This window comes from Anabrus simplex, chromosome 7, assembly GCF_040414725.1.
Source record: "Anabrus simplex isolate iqAnaSimp1 chromosome 7, ASM4041472v1, whole genome shotgun sequence".
NCBI classification, from domain to species: domain Eukaryota; kingdom Metazoa; phylum Arthropoda; class Insecta; order Orthoptera; family Tettigoniidae; genus Anabrus; species Anabrus simplex.
Window position 1 is genome coordinate 173,598,506 of NC_090271.1, and position 22,981 is coordinate 173,621,486.

Below are 22,981 nucleotides of genomic sequence, written 5' to 3' on the forward strand. Positions count from 1 at the left end.
TTCATCCTTTGAGATGTGGTGCTACCGACGCCTGCTCAGAATATCAAGGGTTGGCAGAATACGTAACAATGAAGTACTCCAATGCCTGAACAAAGAGCTATAGGTCATGTACAACATCAAAAAGAAGAAACTTAAACACTTTGGCCATATAATTCAAAATGATAAATATATGCTCCTTCAGCTTATCTTTCAAGGTAAAACTGAAGGAAGGAGAGGTAGGAAAAGGAGGAGAATATCTTGGCTATGGAATCTACGAGAATGGTATGGGCTCAAAACCCCCACTCTTTACCGAGTTGCTGAGAACAAGAACAAGATCGCTCTGATGACAACCAACATCCAATGGTTCAAGAAGAAGTGTCCAGACACATGTGGGGAGAACAGAGTGACTTTGGAATGAAACTGGACTTCAACAATGAAGTGTGCTCTCACCCCTGTTATTAATAATGGTTCTGTATGAAATTGTGAAGGAGACTAAGGTAAAATATGCGGACAGGGAGCTGAAGGTAATGATGTTTGCAGATGATATTATTGTACGAAGGCTGTACTATATTGTTTTACACTTTATTTTTTTCTACCCAAATGAAGTACATTACATATCAGTTGTTACGTCGACCTTCTCAACAAAATCTTCTTGTAACTGTATGCACATTTGCCATTGATGTGTCAGTCTCTCCAGACCTTCCTCAAACAATTCTTTCGGAGTGCTGCGTACCCATGCCTTGACAACTGTGTCCAGTTCTGCAAAATCCGCAAAGGTTTCTTCATGTTCCCGAACAGGTGATAATCGCTTGGTGCCAAGTCGGGAGAGTATGGTGGGTGTGGCTGCACCGTGAATCCCATTTGATCAATGGCAGTGGTGATCTCTTGGCTAGTGTGGGGCCAGGCATGAAGTCGGCTGGATCTTGATCATGGCGTTGCAAATGTTCTCTGCACACGTCCCCACGCCTCTGCTTTTTGTCTGCAGACAAGAGTCTAGGCACCCACGTGGACGACACCTTCTCCAACTGTAAGTGGCCGTGCAGTGTCAACACTATCCAACATTGCCCAGGTCGAACAGGCCATCCAAGGAAACAAATGCAGGGTGTTTCGGCTAATTCCTGTGACTGCATCCATTTCCGTAAATGTGATGCATTTGTTTCCTTGGATGGCCTGTTCGACCTGGGCAATGTTGGCTAGTGTTGACACTGTCACATTCCTTTCAGAACTGGTTCCCTTGTCCACCGAAGTGCACCCTGTTTTCCAACCTACCACCCAGTTGTAAACTGTCACGCCTTCTTTCCATAAGAACCATGTCGTATAGCGCTGTCCCTGATGGTTGCTTTCCATGTTGTCTGTTCCTATGCTGACATTGTTGTTATGAAATGGCTATGACGAGTGCATTTGTTGGCCCCTGTGTGTGTGCTGCTACCAAACGGTGGAACAAGACATTAGTTACACGTCACCACCTTCAAAAGCAAAATGTGAACCATACCCGGTCATACAAAAAAATAAAGTGTAAAACAATATAGTATGCCTCTCGTGTATTTTTATAACAAAAACAACCAGGAGATATTGTGGCGTGGGGAGCAAAGTAAAATGGCAACTTCACATAATGAGTGAGATTATTGAAAATTATGGAATGAAAATCAGCACATGAAAAGAGTAAGGGGAGAGGAAAGGAAATATAAAGGTACAAAAATCGAAATTGTGGAGAGCTTCAAGTACCTGGGAAGCAAACTGATTCAGGATGCAGGGCTGGATATGCAGATTAGTAAAAGAATTCAACAGAGACTATCAGAGTATAAGAAACCTGGTTCTGGTGTGCCCAATTCTGACAGATGCAGCAGAGACATGGACACTGACAAAAAAACGGTAGAAATAAAATTAAGGTCAGAAATGAAATTGTTACAAAGTGTGATAAGAAAGGCAAAAAAAGAGAACAGAGTAAGAAATAAAGACTTAGGAAAGAAATCAAAGCGGAAAAGCTTTCAGACAGAATGGAGGGTGATAAACTTAGATGGTTTAGACATGTTAAGTGTATGGAAGAGGGAAGGATGAAGTCAAATAAATATTAAAATTTATTTATTCCACCTATTCAATAGATAAATAGAGATTTTAATTAAGAAATTAAATCTTGAATAAAATTATAGGGACATGTTTCGCCCTTTAATTAATGGCATCTTCAGCCTTAATCTCAATCTGAAACATGTCCCTGTAATTTTATTCAAGATTTAATTTCTTAATAAAAATCTCTATTTATGTATTGAATAGGTGGAATAAATAAATTTTAATATTTATTTGACTTCATTGTACATTTCAATACGGACCAAAACATGAGAATTATAACATGTAGAGGGAAGGATGCCAAAACGGATATAGGAGACCCAGATAGAAGGAGGGAGGGCAAGAGGTATCCAGACTAACGTGCTGAAAATGATGAAGAATAGTATAATTAGAAGAAACCGGGATTGGAACAGAGTTAAGGAAGAACAATGGCAGTAGGAGAGAGGAAGATGGAAAGTTGCCATAAACATCTCAACCTGACAGGAGCTGGATGAGGGAAATGGACAATGATGGTGATGATGAATGTTTATGGCCTCTGGAGAATCCTAGTGGAGGTCTTTTAAATTGATGCCTATAGGTTGCCTGCATGTCTGTGAAGATAGCGCCCTGCCTACTATAAATTCTAATGTTGAAGATGGCACATACACCCAGCCATCACATCAAAGGAACTAACCAATTAAGGTTCAAATCTCCGACCCGCCCAGGAACTGAACCCGGACCCCTTGGACCAAAAGCCAGCATACTAATCATATAGCCATGGACCTGTACATGATGATGTATATGACACAATGATTTGGGGCAGCCTTCAGACATGTCATCTTTCTCGTTGAGTATTTCAATGTTTGGAGTCAGGTTCAGCGCACTGGTTAGTCTCAAGACTGTTTTTTTAGATTGAATGACCAACATGGAAGAAAGGCTTTTACATAATTTCATTCTAGAAAACAGCTGTTCACAAGCATATGTAATACCTAACGCACTGAAGACACTGCAGATTTTCGTAGCCAGTCTGTGTAAGCACATAAACCTTTCTCTAGAATACCGAGCAAGCGGCTGCACGGTTTGGGTCTTGTAGCTATCAGTTTGCATTTAGGAGACAGTAGGTTCAAACCCTACTGTTGGCAACCCTGAAGATAATTTTCCGTACTTTCCCATTTTTACACCAGGGGCTGTAAGGTCATGGTTACTTCCTCCCCATTCCTATCACATCGTCACCATAAGACCTATCTGTGTCGGTATGACATAAAGTAAACAGTAAAAAAGAATCTTTCTCTAGGAAAACTTTGGTAGAAACTGTAAAGATTTTGCATTCGGACAGCAGAGCGGGAAGGACTACGATTGGTGTGAGGAAGGCAAGGATATAGTCATAGAGGCAAACCGACACCAAGAGGAAATGGCCCGAGCTTGTCCTGGGCAGGATGAGATCCACATTGTCCAATATCAGCCAGTTGTGCAGGCCTGTCCTAATAATATGACAATTACCTAGTAAGAAACCTCCTGCATCATTATTCAGTACTGATACTGTACTTCCCTTACTGGTCAAGCACCTCAGCTTCAAGTATACCAATGATAGCGTGTGCCACCAATGAAAAAACAATCAATTCTATCCACAATAAACTGGTTCAAGTTGTCATGGAGTATATACTACACAGTAACATATAAGTACATCATTTGGGGATAATAGTAAATCCCAACGTATCCTAAACAAGAGTACATTATCATCAGGGTTTGGATGTTGATAACACATCATCTTTTAATTGGTGCAACATACACATTGCTAACTCATATATAATAATACGTTTATTGCAGCCAATAGCCATAGAGAAACTTACATACTGTATAAAGTAGATGATTACAAATTACAATTTCATCAAATAATAAAATTCTCAGTCTGCACAGTATTAACTCTCTTCCGAGCAGAATTTCTTAAGCGACATATGCTAGTTCTCACAAAATTGCACGTGGTATCGATCACATAGCTTGCCACACAATGAACAACTACAGTCTTCACATGGTTCATGGAATCGATCCGTGCAACAGACTTTGAAGTGAAAGCCGTGGATCGCGAACCTTCCCACGAGGTGCCTCAGCTCGTAGTTCGCTTCCTTCCAGTCATTTGTCATCATCGCATCTGTGCTGTAGACGTCAATCCAGATGTCTTTCTTTTTCCTCTGGTGTTCGGAGACTATTTCTTCATAAGCTGGTGTGGATGGCAGTCCAAGCTGTAGGCGGAGATCTTCCAAAAGCATCGTTTCGCTGCACAACTCGTAGATTAATCTGGACGGGGAAAATTTAAAGACGCCGAGGACTCGCTTCATATACGTGGCCTTAACATTTTCGATGTCCTTCAAGTTCGCTTTTGTAAGGCATTCCCAGATTAACTGTAACCCATACGTAGCTACAGGTATGATCTTAAATTTAAATAGTTCCATCGCTGTTCAGAGTGAAATCTTCCTGATATGTCTGATATCATTTATTGCAATCAGAGATGCGGCCATTCTATCTTTAACATGTGCAGAAAATGTTCTCCCCTGTGCCTGAAGAGTTATTCCCAGATATTTGAATCTGTTCACATTGCTTAATGGTTGCTGGCCCAAACGTCCTCTGCTGCTTACCGTCCTCCTTTCTTGAAGGTCATTTTCACCGTCTTCAGCCTGCTGAGATGGAGATCGTTCTCATTCGCCCAGTCAACTAGGTGATCGAATGCTTTTTGTAGCGAAGTGATCGATGTTGAAACCAGGGCCATATCATCCGCGTACAGGTATACTTTACGTCTTCTGTCTTCGTTGCCTGCACCACGTCGTATGTAGCAATGTTGAATAGGAGGGGGGCTAAGTGGGTCCCCTTGTAAGACTCGTATATAAATCCTCATCATCACCTCCTGATTACAGAATACCTTATTTATTAAGTTTTTTTTTGTCATTTTTTGCTACTTTTTACTTGTAAGTAATTTTTTCATTCTTGCCATTTTCAGCAATATTTTATATTTATTTCTTGTTTTTAAGTAATTTTTCTTTGTTCTGCGTTATTATTATTTAGTCACTTTTATGCATCTACATAGGGTAACAAACTTATCTGAATATCATCAGAGATTCCAATAAACGAGAATATTCAAATATCAAAAGGTTCATTACTTGCTTCGAAAACTGCAAAAAAGAAGGAACCTTCTACAACCCTTATTCTTACTTTTGGAAATCTACATCCCTACAGAGTGATGAGACAGGTTGCTTCTAATATGGATGGGCTTGTGATGAGAGAGGGAGGTATTTTTCACTCTAATACGTACAAATTCACATTTCAGTCTGGTTATTCACATGCCTGAGTACTAACATACACATATGTGCTTGTCAGTCTTATATAGAGAGATAGAAACAAGCAAAAGCTCTCTTCTCATCAATCCCAGTTCTTCTACATCCATTACTTCTCAGCTCCTGATGAGCTTGTTTCTGCTTCCTAGCTTCATCAGGAGGGTGAGCATCAACACTCACTGAGGGGCATCTCGTCAGAACTTCAGTCTTTATGTGGGAAGCGTAGAATAAGAAAGCCGGATAAGAACAGGAAAAAGGAAGAAACATAAGACAGAGATACACAGGTGGTAAACAATCAGGAACACAGGACAAACGGAATAATATAAGAATTGGAAAGGAACAATCATCATCATTTTCATTTCCCGCTTCCAGCTTACTGGGTGAGGTTGTGAATCAAGGACCTCCATCGCTGCCTGTCTCTCCACCACTCTTCTCCTTTTTAAAATACATCTTCTGGTTTTCCTCCCCTCTTCTCTATGTACTTGCACACTGAATCTATCCACCTCTTTCGGGTCTTCCTCGTGGTCCCTTTCCTATTAACTTCTCTGAAAAAGCTTTTTTGGCACTCTCTCTTTTTCCCATTCTCATCATATGCCCATACCACTTCAGCTTTGTTGTTTCTATTCTGTCTTGAAGTTTCAAGATTCCTGTCCTTTTCCTTATCTCTTCATTTCTAATTCTATCCTTTCTGGTCTTGCCCTTGATACCTCTTAGGAATTTCATCTCTACTGCCTGTATTCTACTCTCCTCTCGTTTTGTTGTGGTCTACAATCCAGCTGCATAGTTTAGTATAGGTTCATAAAAAGTTGAATATAATACTTTCTCACATTTCTTCAGGACATCTTGGTTCCACAAAATACCCCTTACACTCTGCTAGAAGTTGTTTGCTTGTTGTATTCTTTTCCCAATTTCCTCGGTTATCTTTCCATCTTCTGTGATCACACTTCCCAAGTACCTGAAACTTTTAACCACTTCCAGAATTTTACCATTCAGTTTTATCTTTCCTCTCCCTTCCCCTTGTCATCACTATTGTTTTACTTTTCTCTTTCATCCCAAATTTTTGTATCTCTTGATTCCATAAATCTACTTGTTTTTGCACTTCCGTTTCATCCTCACCCCATATAACTATCATCTGCAAACAACATGGCTTTTCTTGCCTGTCTTCCCAATCTCTGTTTTATGTTCTTATGAATTTCATCCATGACTATGATGAATAGTATGGGGGTAGTACACCTCCCTGTCGAAGACCAGTTTAAACCATTCTGTTTTTCCTATACTAGTCTTCACACTACTAACACAATTTTTGTACATAGCTTTTTTTTTTTTTTTTGCTAGTTGTTTTACGTCGCACCGACACAGATAGGTCTTACGGCGAGGCGACAATGGGACAGGAAAGGGCTAGGAGTAGGAAGGAAGCGACCGTGGCCTTAATTAAGGTACAGCCCCAGCATTTGCCTGGTGTGAAAATGGGAAACCACGGAAAACCATTTTCAGGGCTGCCGACAGTGGGGTTCGAACCTACCATCTCCCGAATACTGGATACTAGCCGCACTTAAGCGACTGCACCTATCGAGCTCGGTGCTTTTATCATTTGCACTTCCACTCTCTTAACTTGTTTTTTCCTTAATGTGTCCCATACCCACTGTCTGGGCACATTGTCATAAGCTTTCTCAACATCAATAAATGTCATCACTACGTCTTTTCCAAACTTCCATCTTTTTTCCATCATATGCCTTAATGTAAAGATCAGGTCAAACATTGATCTGTCTTTCCTAAAACCATACTGTTCTTCTTCCATTTCTCTTTCTAACTTCCTCCTCAGTTTTCCTTTCACTACTCTCTCAAAAATCTTAGCTACATGGGCAATAAGGAACAGACAAGTGTCAAATCTAGTTTTACATAAAGAGACAGAAACAAGAAAAGGAAAACACAACAACAGGTCAGTGTAGGAAAAGGGTGTAACAGGAAAAAGGACACAAGGACAAACATGAAAACACAAGAGAACAAGGACAACCTCCACATATTCATACACTGCCAACTTTGAATAGATGGACTCTCCCCTCACCAATCCCAGTTCTTCTACATCCATCTCTTCTCAGCCCCTGATGAGCTCGCTTCTGCTTCCCAGCTTCATCAGGCCTCTATCTCTCTATATAAAACTAGATTTGACACTTGTTTCTTCCTTTCCAATTCTTATATGTACTTGTTTATCAGTTATGTTTTACACTGTTAGTGTTTCATTTAAATGCATGTGATTCACGTCAAATATTAGAATGCCAATGATAAAGCCAATCTAATGCTATCCATTAAAGGAAAATTATTTCACAATTCAGTGAGGAATTTGTTCTACTGGTGGTCCGATACCTTTCAGAGAAATATGCAATGTAAAAAGCGGGCAGCAGCTAAAAGATTTGTCATTGGGGGTGTGATCAGCTGTCGCATAGCCGCTGGCTTCCCACCCAGAAGAGACAAGTTTAAATCCTAGTCAGTTCTGGGTTGAGATTTTCATCTCAAAAACCACGTGGTGTCAGGAAGGGCATACGGCTTTAAAACTCAGCCAACACCAAAATGAACCTGGGTGGTTCCAGCAACCCCAGAAATTACTAGGATAGACTGAAGAAGTTATATAGATACTAGACTTACCGTTCAGAAACATGTGGTATCCTAATAATGATGAGATATAGGTACTGAGTAATTTTGCTTGTAAGAACTGCATTTTTAAAAAAGGACTGAAATATTATTCTCTCAGGTGTTTTTGTATTTTTTATCATTATTATTTGATGATACTTATTTATTATATTCATTGCATTACGAGTTAAAGGGAACATGGTCAGTAAACATATTTACTATTTTGGATACCGTAAATAAATATTTTCCTTCATATTTGTAGGTAATTTTTATGCTCATTTATGTCATTTTTTTGAGAATTTTTAGGTCATTTTATAGGTAATTTTTCAGCATTTATTAAGTAATCAAAATCCGGGCCTTGATTATCAAGCTGCTGAGAAAGTTTGAGTATTTTCTTAAATGGAAACAAGTTTTGAGAAATTACAGATTTTAATTTACAGTTTCCTTTCTTTTCTCCTTGATATTACAGATAAGTCATAACTCTTGTCTAATCAGTCTTTACCGCTAGTGAGCAAATGTGCTGATATTTAATAATAATATGAATACTTATTTATTTTTAGTGCTGGGAGTGTCGGAGGAAATGTTCAGCTCACCTGGTGCAGCCCTTTTAAGGCAGACCCTTCAACAAGGGTGGGCGGCATCTGCCATGTACGGGAACTGTGTTTATATGTAGTGAAGAATAGTGGTACGAGAGTTGCAGGAATGTTCGGAACAGTACATAAACCCAGTCCCCAAGCCAGGGGAAATAACCATAAATGACCATTCAGCTAAGGAGCCGGACAATTATGAATACTTCTTGAATACTTTTGTGGCAGCAGAATTCATGTGTGCTAAACCTTTTGGTGCAAAATGGCATAATGAGAAAATAATAAAAATCTTACCTTCGTGGCAAGTTTTGGCTTGTGACCAGTTTCATGGCTTCATAGCTGCATCTTTAGATGAGCGATGACCAAGTGTTGACAGTCGTTAGCTTCTCTTTGGTCTCATAACATCTTAGTGGTTGTTACCGTGTTTTTGTGGTAGTTATGCATGAAAGAAGGTGCTGGGTGGTGAATAGGTCTCAAGCTACTAAAGTGAAATTAATTTTAAAATTTAACAAGGTTATATTTTCTTTTCAAAATTAGGTAACAACAAATAGAACAAGTACTTAGTAGCCGAAACACGATTGAAAAATACATTTACATAGGTACCCCATTTGGGGCTTCAAAAGTCAGAAACATAATTCTTGAGCAATGAGCCCAACCTTACAATGAACACCATACAACAAAGGGGCCGAAAACCCCCAAACATGCCAGAAACATTTGCTTCCAATTACACCCAAAAGCCTCCTTGAGGCAGAAACACAATTTTCAAAAAAGGGCAACTTCCCCCTAAAATACAAGCCTATCATAGGCCACTCCGAACTCCACCTTTAAGCTGTCCTCAAAGGACATATACACAGGGGTAAAATACCCAACCTACTGAGGTCTGTTAAATGACAAGAAGGTTAATGCATGACCTCTAAAATACAATTTGAGAGGAGGCGAACTTGCACTCCTAATACACTTTGCTTAAGACCTACTTGGCACTAGGCCGTTAATACAAGGGCTAATCCCATACTACAGAGGTGACTTAATAGCAATTTACATTACATTACGGAAGAATTGGTTGAGAAAAATAAGTTCACCTCAAGACGATGTGAGTGGGAGCTCGAGAGGGTTAAGCACTCTCTATCCCGATATGTCGTTTTAAAAGAGAATATATGAAAAGAGTAGTTACATTTTAGGAAAAGGTTACATAGTTGAACGCTTAGAACCCGCCCCGAAAGTTAAACTGCTGAGCTAGCAAAGAAAGAAGTTATTAATCGGCCATTACCTTGTTGTTGACCGCTGCCGAAGAAAGAGGCGCTTCCCGCCCCCTGCTATGTACTTAACACACAGAAAGATGGAACAGAAGTGGCGCAGAGACCCAAAAATCAGCAGTTTATATCCTCTCGTGGAAGGTTCTAGGCGTTAGGGGAATGAAAACACCCGCCCACAATCATTTTATTGGGTAGGACCCCGCAACCGATACAAGTTGGGGGAAGATACACCAGATTGGTCAGAAATTAATAGAAGAATTTCGGGATTGGATACATTCATAACAAGGGGAAGAAAGGGGTAAATATTGCCAACTTAAATAATGACAGAAAGAAATTTAACAAAGAACAAACTCTTGAAATTAAATTTTCTCCAACAAAATAGTTCTTTGACTCCGCACTAGGTTGCACTATGGTAGATCTTCAGTAGTGTCCTCTAGGAGAGAAAGTTCACACTTCTTACTTCAAGTGAAACAAAACCACATCAAAAATGACACAGTTCAAAAACTCAAAATTTTCCACGTGGTGACATCTTCTGAGAAAGTAGAGAATTAATAGCGTAGATAAAGTTCAGACTTCCTCCAGCAGAGGAGTTTCAACTGGCGCACATTTTAAATTAGCGGAGTGGAGGTGTACCGCCCGGTACAGACCTCCCCCCCCAAAAGTTCCACCAGGGGTGACACATGAAATTGTTTGAAAACAAGGTCCAAGTTTTGATGTAGATATGGAGATTAATTGCCAAAAAAAATTTATAAGGTTTTCTTAATTTGGTTTGATTTAGTTTCAAAATTTTGTTGTTGCAGATGAAGAATAGTTTGTAAGTTTGTAGAAGTTGAGTTCTGAAGATAAACTTTTAACACTTAAAAGTGATGAAAAATTTTGCATAGTCCACCAAATATTGCAGTTAAATTCCCAAGTGTAGTCATTACTTATAGTAACTGTTCATGTAGTTGATGGTGATGAAGTGGGATGGCCAGACCGGCCGTTGCGGCTTGCGTCCAAAGGAGGCCGCTCGGACCCCTCAAGTACCCTGAGATACCGCTCGCCCGCACTATGAGGGGAGCAGAGGTGTTGAAACACGCCGCGCCCGCGGTGAACATATACAGGCTGCGGGCAAGTAGCAGGTCGTGCGCCGCACATCAGCCTTGGCCGGGAGGAGAGCTCCGGCTCGCCGTGCACACGTCGTCCTCGCTGGGGCCGAGGGGGCCCGTCCTCGGACCCAGTTGCCGCACGGCGCCGCGCGGCTGCGGGGGCACTGAAACATTAAAGCTAGGCGGCAGAATATTGTTGGATCATCATCATTTTTTTTTTTTTGAGGGCACAGGCTTGGTGAGGAGGTTGAGGGGTCAGCGGCGTGCAGATATCCATGGCATTTACTCAAATCAAGCCACAGTGTGTATTGAAGCAGGAGACGGGAGCGTGGTAATGGCCGAGGCAAGGACAGAATGGCAGTTTAACGGATCGGGGAAGGTTTTACAAGAGGCTTACATATAAGACAAAATATTATAGAAGGGGCAGAAAGCCTTAAAAGTTGAACTCAAAAAAAAATATAACCTTCATATTCCTTTCAAATTATATGAAGCAAGTTGACACAACATTTACACTGGTTTCACCTGTGACAGGTGAACCCTAAATATCCTCTCGGTGGCTGGATTGCTTACTAACAACGTAACTGGCGTAAGAAAATCGAGAATGATACAAGGCCCATGAAATCTGGGGGCAAGCTTGCCCGCGGGAACAAAATTCTTGACCATTACCTGGTCACCTACATTCAAAGTGGTGGGTCTCCGTCCACGATCATACTTTTCCCTAACCTTTTCATGAGATACCTTAAGATTGGCTTTAGCCTTCTTCCAAAGATCTTTAATATTATCCGGATCTATTGTCTCGGGTAGAATGTCACTCAGAGACCAGAGGTTAGAGAGCGGCGAGTTGGGAACAAACTTGAACATCAAAGAAGCTGGAGTGAATTTATGTGATTCATGAACTGCCGAATTCAAAGCAAAAGCTAACCAATGCAGGGACGTGTCCCACCTGGAATGATCATCATGATGATAGGCAATCAGTGCGGACCTGAGATTACGATTAACCCGTTCAGCCAGAGATGGTTGAGGGTAATACGCAGAAGTAGTTACATGAGAGATGGATAAGTCAAAACAGAATTTACGAAATAAATTAGATGTAAAAGCCTTAGCATTATCAGATACAATATATTGGCACGGACCAAAAGAAGCAAAAATAGAATTTAGGCAAGTAATGGTAGACTGAGCGGTAGCCAGCTTAGTCGGAAATAACAAAGAAAATCTGGTAAAACCATCTACACATACAAAGATGAATTTGTTGGCATTTCCCTTCGACTGGGGGAAGGGTCCTACATAATCAATATACAGGCGTTCCATGGGGCGCGATGCTTGATGCGAAGACAAAAGGCCTACCTTGGTGGACATGGTGGGTTTACTAATCAAACAGGATTTACAAGCCTTTACTAGTTCACGGATTTCACCGTCCATACCTTTCCAGATGAACATTTCACGAATCTTTTCACGAGTTTTAAAGATTCCAAGATGCCCCCCTAATGGGGTCTCATGATAGTACTTGAAGATCATAGGCACAAGAACAGCTGGAACGACAACCTTCATCATCTTGTCATGCCTCGAAGGGCAACATAAAACACCATTCCTCAGAACATAAGGGACAACATGTTCCCCAGAAGAAAGGGTTTCCATTATCGGAGCCAGCGTCGGATCTTCATGTTGGTATTTCTCGATATCCCTAAAGAGCATGGGGGCATCAGTTAAAATGGCATTAACATCAAATAGTGTGGACTCGGGAGGTGATGAACGGTCGACCGGTTCATGGTCCTCAACGTCGTTTGAAAACATACGGCTGAGTCCATCAGCAACAACATTTTCAGTACCTCTGATATGCCTGACATCGAATTGGAAGGCAGAAATACGGATGGCCCAACGGGCTATACGACCAGTACGACGTGGGCTACCTAAGACCCAGCTTAAGGCTTGATTATCTGTCTCCAGGTCGAATTTAACATGTTCCAGATAGAGACGGAACTTCTCTAAGGCGAATAAGACTGCCAAACCTTCGAGCTCATAGATGGAATACTTGGCTTCTTGAGCCGACAAAGTCCTAGATGCATAGGCGATGGGTCGCCTCCCTAGTTCAGTCTCTTGAAGAAGGACTGCAGCTACTGCTGACGACGATGCGTCGGTTTGGACAATGAATTTCTTCGAGAAATCAGGCATAGCAAGTACAGGGGCATTACAAAGAGCTAATTTAAGGTCTTCAAAAGCGGCTTGTTGAGAAGGTCCCCACTCGAATTTGATGCCTTTCCTACGAAGCAGGTTTAAGGGCGCCGCTCTATTAGCGAAGTTAGGAATAAACTTCCTGAAGAAATTCACCATACCAATGAACCGGGCGATACCTTTAATGTCCTTGGGAGGTTTAAAATCACGAATGGCCTGTGTTCTAGAATGATCGACTGCTACACCATCAGGTGACACAATATGCCCTAGGAAAGACATAGAGGGCTTAGCAAAGGCAACCTTGGACAACTTAACCGTTAACCCAGCCTTTTGAAGGCGATCGAGAACTTCTCGCAGATGATCTAGATGTTCTTCAAAAGTCTCTGAAAATACGACGACATCATCCAAGTAGTGATATAAGTACTCAAATTTGATGTCGGAGAAGACCCTATCTAGTAGCCTAGTGAGTACAGCTGCTCCGGTGGGGAGCCCGAAAGGCACGCGGTTGTATTCGTATAAATTCCAGTCCATAGCAAACGCTGTAAGATGTTTAGACTCTTCGGCAAGGGGAATTTGATTATAGGCCTGATTCAAGTCCAAGATAGTAAAGAACTTGGCCTTACGAAACCATGAAAAACAAGAATGAAGGTCGGGAAGGGGCACAGATTGTAACACCACCTTCCGATTGAGAGCCCTGTAATCAATGACAGGCCTGAAGCCTCCTTGGGGTTTCGGGACCAAAAAAATAGGCGAAGAATACGCTGACTTAGAGGGCCTAATAATACCGTCCTTCAACATCTGATCGATGATTTCTTTTAGAGCCTTCATTTTAGGTGGAGATAGCCTATAAGGTGGAAAACGGACCGGAATCGAATCCGTGACCTCAATTTTGTATTCAATAAGGTCAGTAACACCAAGAGTATCAGAGAACACCTCGGGAAACGACTGACACAGTTTGCGAATACTATCAGCCTGCTCCTCAGGTAGATGTCTAAGGTCTAACAACATCTCATCCTGGGTAGGCGAAATAGAAGAACATGACACAGAATTACACTTTAATAGTGGGATTTTACAATTAGAAGCAAATTTGAATGTGCACGACCTAGACTGGAGATCGAGCACAAGACCAGTGTGAGAAATAAAGTCAGCTCCCAATATAATGGGGCAAGACAATTGCTTGGCCACAAACAATTTAACTTTCCATGTAAACTTAAAAATACGAATTTTGACCAGTAAGGAACCTAGAATTTCTAATGGAGATGAATTAGCCGATACGTATTGAACAGGAGATGAGACATAGGCAGGTAGTTTACAAACAGATTTCAATTTAGAATACCATTCCGCCGAAATAATCGAACAAACACTGCCTGAATCTAAGAGAGCTGTAATAGGCTCGTTATTTAACTCAATCTTAAGAAAAGGAACCGGTGCGGGGGTATCCGCCGCAATCCTAAGACATTCTTTAGGGCATTCAAAAGATGAATTTGAAGGCTGATCGTTCACTGCATTTACAACCTGTTTACTAGGGGCTGAGTCTCGGGAAGATGGATTAGTCGACTCAGCCGAAGCCACTAGTCACTTTTTATTATTGGCATAGTTGGAATTTGCACCGGAAGTTGAGCAGGAGGGGGTGCTATTTGAGTTTGGGCAATTCTTGGCGATATGTGAGAAAGCCCCACATTTAAAACAGCCTTGTGCTGAACCAGCTCCATTATTTGCCCTACTACTTTTGACCAATGGACATTTATTGCGAAGATGGTCAGGCGACCCGCAAGCATAACATTTACGGGGTGTGACTGGTCGGCGAGGTGGAGGCCGAGTGTTACTAAAGGAAGGAGGGGGTTCTTTTGCCACACGCAAGGAATCGGCGTACCTAACTCCTTCCGCTGAGACGGCCAACGCTTCAAGTTCAGAGAAAGTCTGCGGGCACGCCGCGAAACACAAGTATGACCTATAAGATGGTGAAATGCCTTCTACAATAGCCTGTACAATCTGATCTTCAGGAAAATGAAGGGCAAACACCCTAGTATAAAACTTAATGTCCTGTATGAAATCAGCCAAGTTTTCATCCAAGCGTTGTACATGGTAATAGTACTTCTGAATAAGGGAGGACCTGGCCCTAGCCGGGATGAAGTTAGCTAGCAAATGGGCATGGAAATCCTCAATAGATGATTGCTCGGCAATGGCTCTTACTATTTTATCTGAGAGAATACCAATAGCATACGGATAGATGATTTGCAAAATTTGACATGGAGAAAGAGAAAACACGAGGGCATGATCCTGAAATTCAACCAGAAATCTTAAAAATGAAATTACTTCACTGGTGGTATTAACCGAAAACTTAGAGATACCTCTGAGCAACATTGCCAATGGATGAGGCAAGCTGCTAAACCCAGGTGACATAGTAGGTAAAGGTTTCAATGGCAAGGAAGTTAATTCAGAACGGATGTTACTCGATGATGCACGACGTTCAGATTCGTTGTCCAATGGGGCAGGGATAGTTTGAGCAGCAACGGTTATCCTATTAACTTCTCCCTTGGGAGGCGCTTCCTCACTACCTGCATTCACTGTGGTGGGTTGATCAGATTTGGGAGGAACTTCCCCAGTCAACAATAGAGTGACCTTACTAGATAATTCGGAAATATTTTCCAGGAGCGTACTAGCTTCCTTCCTCTGAACGTCATTCAGTTTTAGAGACAACAGATCGTTAACCCTATTCGAAAAATGATATAGCCTGCCTTGCACACGCTTAATTTGATTAGGAGACGGATCATTTTCATCAAAAAAACTAACTACAGAAGCTAGCCCAGTAATATTCTCGACGATCGTGGAAAGAGAGTCATCAATTTCTTTCTCTCCCAAATTGGGGATGGAAATGGGCAAATCTAGGGACTCTCTAAGCTTGTTAGTGTCTACTGCAACCGTGCCTCCAGATTGCACATTTCTGATAGTTAATTCATAGATCAACTCCTCTTTGCGCAAATAATTAAGATGGAGAACATCGCGAGGGCCTGGCATGATGACAGAACAATTTTGAAAAAGTCAAAAAATTCTAGCAACTGAGAAAATTGTTAGAGTTCGGGAAAAAAAAATGTTTAGCCGTCAAAAGGGGCTAAAATGAGACCCATTCAACCACGCCCTGCTACCACTTGTTACCGTGTTTTTGTGGTAGTTATGCATGAAAGAAGGTGCTGGGTGGTGAATAGGTCTCAAGCTACTAAAGTGAAATTAATTTTAAAATTTAACAAGGTTATATTTTCTTTTCAAAATTAGGTAACAACAAATAGAACAGGTACTTAGTAGCCGAAACACGATTGAAAAATACATTTACATAGGTACCCCATTTGGGGCTTCAAAAGTCAGAAACATAATTCTTGAGCAATGAGCCCAACCTTACAATGAACACCATACAACAAAGGGGCCGAAAACCCCCAAACATGCCAGAAACATTTGCTTCCAATTACACCCAAAAGCCTCCTTGAGGCAGAAACACAATTTTCAAAAAAGGGCAACTTCCCCCTAAAATACAAGCCTATCATAGGCCACTCCGAACTCCACCTTTAAGCTGTCCTCAAAGGACATATACACAGGGGTAAAATACCCAACCTACTGAGGTCTGTTAAATGACAAGAAGGTTAATGCATGACCTCTAAAATACAATTTGAGAGGAGGCGAACTTGCACTCCTAATACACTTTGCTTAAGACCTACTTGGCACTAGGCCGTTAATACAAGGGCTAATCCCATACTACAGAGGTGACTTAATAGCAATTTACATTACATTACGGAAGAATTGGTTGAGAAAAATAAGTTCACCTCAAGACGATGTGAGTGGGAGCTCGAGAGGGTTAAGCACTCTCTATCCCGATATGTCGTTTTAAAAGAGAATATATGAAAAGAGTAGTTACATTTTAGGAAAAGGTTACATAGTTGAACGCTTAGAACCCGCCCCGAAAGTTAAACTGCTGAGCTAGCAAAGAAAGAAGTTATTAATCGGCCATTACCTTGTTGTTGACCGCTGCCGAAGAAAGAGGCGCTTCCCGCCCCCTGCTATGTACTTAACACACAGAAAGATGGAACAGAAGTGGCGCAGAGACCCAAAAATCAGCAGTTTATATCCTCTCGTGGAAGGTTCTAGGCGTTAGGGGAATGAAAACACCCGCCCACAATCATTTTATTGGGTAGGACCCCGCAACCGATACAAGTTGGGGGAAGATACACCAGATTGGTCAGAAATTAATAGAAGAATTTCGGGATTGGATACATTCATAACAAGGGGAAGAAAGGGGTAAATATTGCCAACTTAAATAATGACAGAAAGAAATTTAACAAAGAACAAACTCTTGAAATTAAATTTTCTCCAACAAAATAGTTCTTTGACTCCGCACTAGGTTGCACTATGGTAGATCTTCAGTAGTGTCCTCTAGGAGAGAAAGTTCACACTTCTTACTTCAAGTGAAACAAAACCACATCAAAAATGACACAGTTCAAAAACTCAAAATTTTCCACGTGGTGACATCTTCTGAGAAAGTAGAGAATTAATAGCGTAGATAAAGTTCAGACTTCCTCCAGCAGAGGAGTTTCAACTGGCGCACATTTTAAATTAGCGGAGTGGAGGTGTACCGCCCGGTACAGTGGTCACTACCACTATCTGACGCTTGTTGTAGGTTCCTTGCGATATTACGAGATGGTACTGGAGTTGTGCTCTGTCCTGAGTGGTTCAATTCTCCAGGTGTTAGAATGAGATGCCAGATGTTGGTCAGTTGATACCTATCATCTCTGTTCATGTTGAATGGATTGCCGTGAATTACTATTAGGCCTAGACATGATATGGGCTTTTCGGCTTATGCCGTGTCAAGGAAACGGTGAAACTCTTTACAACAATTATTGCAGAAGTCTTCCTCGTGAACAGTCGAGATTTTCTTCTGAAGATGTGGAGGAATGTTCTCTGCAAAATGTAAAGAGTTTCACCTCATTCCCTTGACACGGTATAAGCCCAAAAGTCCATATCATGTCTACAAGTACGGGCCGTGAAAGCATCAATGGTAATACTATTGCTTCTGTCACAAGCCTTGATCGATAGCTATTTTCAGTCTGAACAAACTCGGTGCCATCAAAATTCTGGACGTCAGAAGTAAACTACTGTGACATTTCACTAACTTTACAGGAGAGCAGAAACAATCTGCTGAGGCGCATATTTTGCTACCTTTAAGGCAGGTCGAATCGACAGTTCTGATCATGGAAAACTATCATAAGAGGAAATACGATACGGAGTATGGCATAAGGTTGAACTGTTGTACAATCACTTACAATTGTTTATCGCTGGGTTCTCCTCGCACATATGATACTATCACATAGGTTATCTTCATTCCTGTGAAACATTCACATACAATAGTTTACCCATAAGAAGACACGACCAAAACAAGTCACATACGATATAAACCTCCAAATTGCCATTTTTGCATTTACGACAGTTTACCTCTGATGTTCAGAATTAATGTTATGTCCTCTGGAGATGACACAGTCTCCAAATCCTGAGAGTGGTTTCTCATCTCAGATGTATCTGACGTTCCGTATTCTTAGTTTCCATGGGCCTGCCGTTTTGACCACTAAAGACTCGGTCACAGTGATGACATGGACTCGAGGCTGATCAGTGTGGAGATTTGAACTTTCATATTACGCGTCAAGTGTCCTGTTTTCTTTGGAGGGTGAAACAGGGTCGTAATGTTACTTCTTTTCAGTATTCAAGCAATGTTATTCCAGATGCCTTTTACATACAGTAATACTGCAGTAGTAACCGTTTGTTCTTTTATTCCAACACCTGAGTTTTTTTTTTTATTAATGGCCCACAAAATCTGTCTCTGAGAGTAGTCATTCTCTAGGAAGGTTTTTCTTAAGACTTCTTTCTTTTCTGCCGCATGTTCTGGATCTCTGCTTGGTGGACGAGAGTGCGCAGGACACTCAACAGTTGCTATGACAGATGATGAGAATGGGTATTCAGGTACCTATTAGTATGGGTAGGTCTGCGATATACTGTATGTTTCAGGAAGTTTCCGTGATGAATGGGACGTAAGTGTGAACTGAGTTCATGTGATGGAGAAAACATTCCAGCTTTTTACGCCAAAGGGTCCCGATGAGCAGGGCATCAGAAACATAACAGTGCTAATTGGTAGGTTTCAATGGAGCTGGTGCAATGGCTTTCTTCTTGAATTGCTCCATGAAAATATCAGCCACTCCTAGTGAAAGAGCTTTTTCAAGTTGTTCATAGATTTCACCCTCATATCTGAGGTGTTTTTGACACAGAACTCTGCCACTTCAAGCAAACTGCTTAACATTTAGAGCCCTTTGAAGCTGTCATATATTCATCGCTAGGGAAATCAGTTTAAAGTAACTGGACGTCAAAGCTAACTAATAGGCCAAGTTTTTGTATTTTCTAGTCTTTAATCATATCCACCACGTCTGACTCGTTGGCTGAACGGTCAGCGTATTGGCCTTCGGTTCAGAGGGTCCCGGGTTCGATTCCCGGCCGGGTCGGGGATTTTAACCTTAATTGGTTAACTCCAATGGCACGGGGGCTGGGTGTATGTGTTGTCTTCATCATCATTTCATCCTCATCACGGCGCGCAGGTCGCCTACGGGAGTCAAATAGAAAGACCTGCACCTGGCGAGCCGAACCCGTCCTGGGATATTCCGGCACTAAAAGCCATACGACATTTCATTACATTTCATATCCACCACATGACGAAACACAGATACGATGTTCCGAGTAGCCTACAGAGGACGTAGGTTGACCGCAAAGAATTTAGCAAGGCAATACATAGGTGATCCAATGTTGTTAATTATAGGTCTCAGAGACACAGAAGGTTTATGAATTTTGGGAAGCTCATAAATTCTGGGAATATTCGAACCAGCAAGAAATACTCTGTTCTTTTCAGGAACATCCAAATCCGTTTCACTTGTCATCTTCCTGGTGTTTGTGACTGACGAGCCTATTAATAGGATCTTGAACGATACTGCTTGCATACCAAAAAAAAGGAACATTACCACCTGGCTGTGCCCTCCAAAGAAAATAGGACAGTTGATGTGTAATTTGAAAGATCTAATCTCTAGTGGTCAAACCGGCTAGCCCATACAAACTAGGCTTATGGAACATGTTAGATACATCCAAGATTAGAAGCTCCTGTCAGGATTAGCAGAACACTATCTCCACAGGACAAAAAATCAACTTTGATGGCACTGAGATTGTCATGATTGAAAACAACTATCAATCACAGCTCATGACAGAAGCAATAGTAATTTACTGCAATTTGTTTTCAATATGAACAGAAATAATGGGTATCAATTAAGTGGCATCTGAAGTTCCATTCTAACACCTAGAGAATGTAACCGCTCAAGACAGAGCACAATTCCAATATCATCACGTAATATTGCCAGGAACCAACAAGTGTCAGACAGCACTAGTGACGACCAAGATGATGTTACGAGACCAAGGAGAACTCAGTTACTAGCAACACTTGTGTCATCGTTCATGGTCTGAACATGCAGCTACGATGCCATGAAACTAGTCACAAATGTAAATTTTTTTTGTTATTTATCATTTTCATTCTTTTACCGAAAGGTTTAGTACACGTGCTGAAGTTTGTTGATACGTGCTGCGCAAGCGTGACAGTGGCTTGTGAAGCAAGGTGGCTAGCATATATGCTCATTTTAAAGCACTATTGGCATTTATTACCAGGCTAGGAATGTTGAATGCAAATTGCTAGTTTCAGATTTCTTTATAGAACTCATGGGCTCAGACCTAGCACAGCACTTTCATATGGACAGTAAGATTTTAATTCACTGTTTAAAAGAGTACGTTTATTTCAGAATGTCTTTGTGCAGCATATAAAACATATTTTTAAGAGAGATAGGTTGTGCCCTGAATAGCAATCACTCTGTCCCACACTCTGATTAACTATAACTCTAGGAACTCATTGTGTTGCCAACACGTCTTCACCGAGTGATGGGTATGAACCCATATCTTGTACATATATATAACACATTCCTTTCGCCCATTTTTGTTTTGCCTCAAAGCATGAAGATATGCAGCTCACTGTGCAACAATATCACTGTGTCAATAAGTGCCAAAGATTTTAAACTTTGTAAATTTAAAGCCTCTATTAGTCTCCAAAATGTGCCTCCTTTCCCTAAAAATGGTACTGTTTCTTTAACAGCATTGGTCAGTATGTGTAGCAATTTTTTTCCAGACTTCATAATACTCCAAGAAAGTTCAGTGTAGAGCAGTTTTATCACATTCATTGAGTTCTGTGTTATTTACAGGTGATCAACGCTTGCCTGGATTTGACTTCCATCTTTATCCACTTTTACACACTGCCTAGCAGTCCTTTCCATAACTTTCTGTAATGGGATATTTGAAACTCATCATATGAATACACAGGTTCAAATGGAGGCTTCCAAACATCACAGAGAGTCACAATCAAATGTTATCTAATGTTGAAAGTAGTTACCACCATAGCAAGTACTTTTTGAATGGTATGAGTGAACACAGAACACTCAAGAATACATTGGTTAATAATTAAAAAAATAAAAGCTTGGAACTTTATACACAGCCCAGTACATGTTAAAAATTCAACCAGAGAAGTGCTTCTCTTTTAGCGTTTGTGTCACAAATATAATTTGACAAATTGTTTCAATTACTGGAGAACTCAATACATACAGAATAGATTTCAACTCTCTTATTTTCGAGACAAGGACCCCACAACAAATTACCTATTGGACACAAGAGTGTACACATGGCATAAAATGAAATACCTACCAGTTGCCATCAGATGGTATTTCTTGAATCATTAAATTCTGTGCTTTCAGAATACTTTTGATTTTCTGAGTTTCCACATTTCGAGCACCATGAATGTTTTCTTTTGCTTGAACTTTTATGTATTCTTCTCTTTCTCTTTCCTTTGTAGCTTTCTTATCTCGCCTCCGTTGTGCTTTACTTACTCTTTGGTTAATTTGACCAGGAACATCACCAGCATCATTTGTTTCAAGTGACTGAAGGGACTCACATATTTCACCAACCTGGAAAATAAATTTAGACAGGGGTGAAAATATTTATCTTTCTAACTGATTACTGCAATTATGAACACTGACCAAAATAACTTGCTTCATTTAAGAATGTTCCATTTATTATTATTTTTTTTGCTATTGGCTTTACGTCACACTGACACAGACAGATCTTATGGTGACGATGGAACAGGAAAGGGCTAGGACTGGGAAGGAAGCGGCCATGGCCTTGGTTAAGGTACAGCCCCAGCATTTGCCTGGTGTGAAAATGGGAAACCACGGAAAACCATCTTCAGGGCTGCCGACAGTGGGGTTCGAACCCACTATCTCCCAAATACTGGATACTGGCCACACCTAAGCGACTGCAGCTATTGAGCTCGGTTTAAGAATGTTCACGGTCCATGCATTAGGGAGTCAGATGGATTCTAATCCAACACTGGGCAACTTTAAAATGACCTTTCTGTTGTTTTTTCCATTTCTACTCCACGAATGTGAAGGTAAAGCCTTTCTCATATGCTACAGTCAGTTCCTCCCCAATTCTCTTTTCTTATTACAAATACACTAGTGCAAACACCACAACATCAGATAGAAACCCACAAGGAAAATACACATCCCAGGCAACCTTGTTACCAAAATGAAACAACAACAATTACAATCATCACACATTTATGAATGGGCAATTTACTAGGGTAAGTTTTTTAATATGAATGTAAACACTCAGAGCATAAAACAGGGTAGCATTGAAGTTTTAAAAGAAAAAAATATATCCTATTTATCCCCTGAAAAATTCATTTTCTATAGAAAGGACAATTTGAACTGGCTGGTGCCTGTTGGCTTGCAATCTGTTTT

General features: G+C 40.9%; 1 protein-coding gene across 4 annotated transcripts in view; it reads right to left on the reverse strand.

Annotated features, from left to right (window-relative positions):
• Positions 1 to 22,981, reverse strand: part of LOC136877428 (deubiquitinase OTUD6B) — a 114,231-nt gene that overhangs the window by 67,536 nt on the left and 23,714 nt on the right. For all 4 annotated transcript variants that reach the window (XM_067151457.2, XM_067151455.2, XM_067151458.2 and 1 more), the window contains exon 4: positions 21,888 to 22,147. In XM_067151457.2, the coding sequence (XP_067007558.2) occupies positions 21,888 to 22,147 (260 nt within the window). The remainder of the gene's footprint in view (positions 1 to 21,887; positions 22,148 to 22,981) is intronic.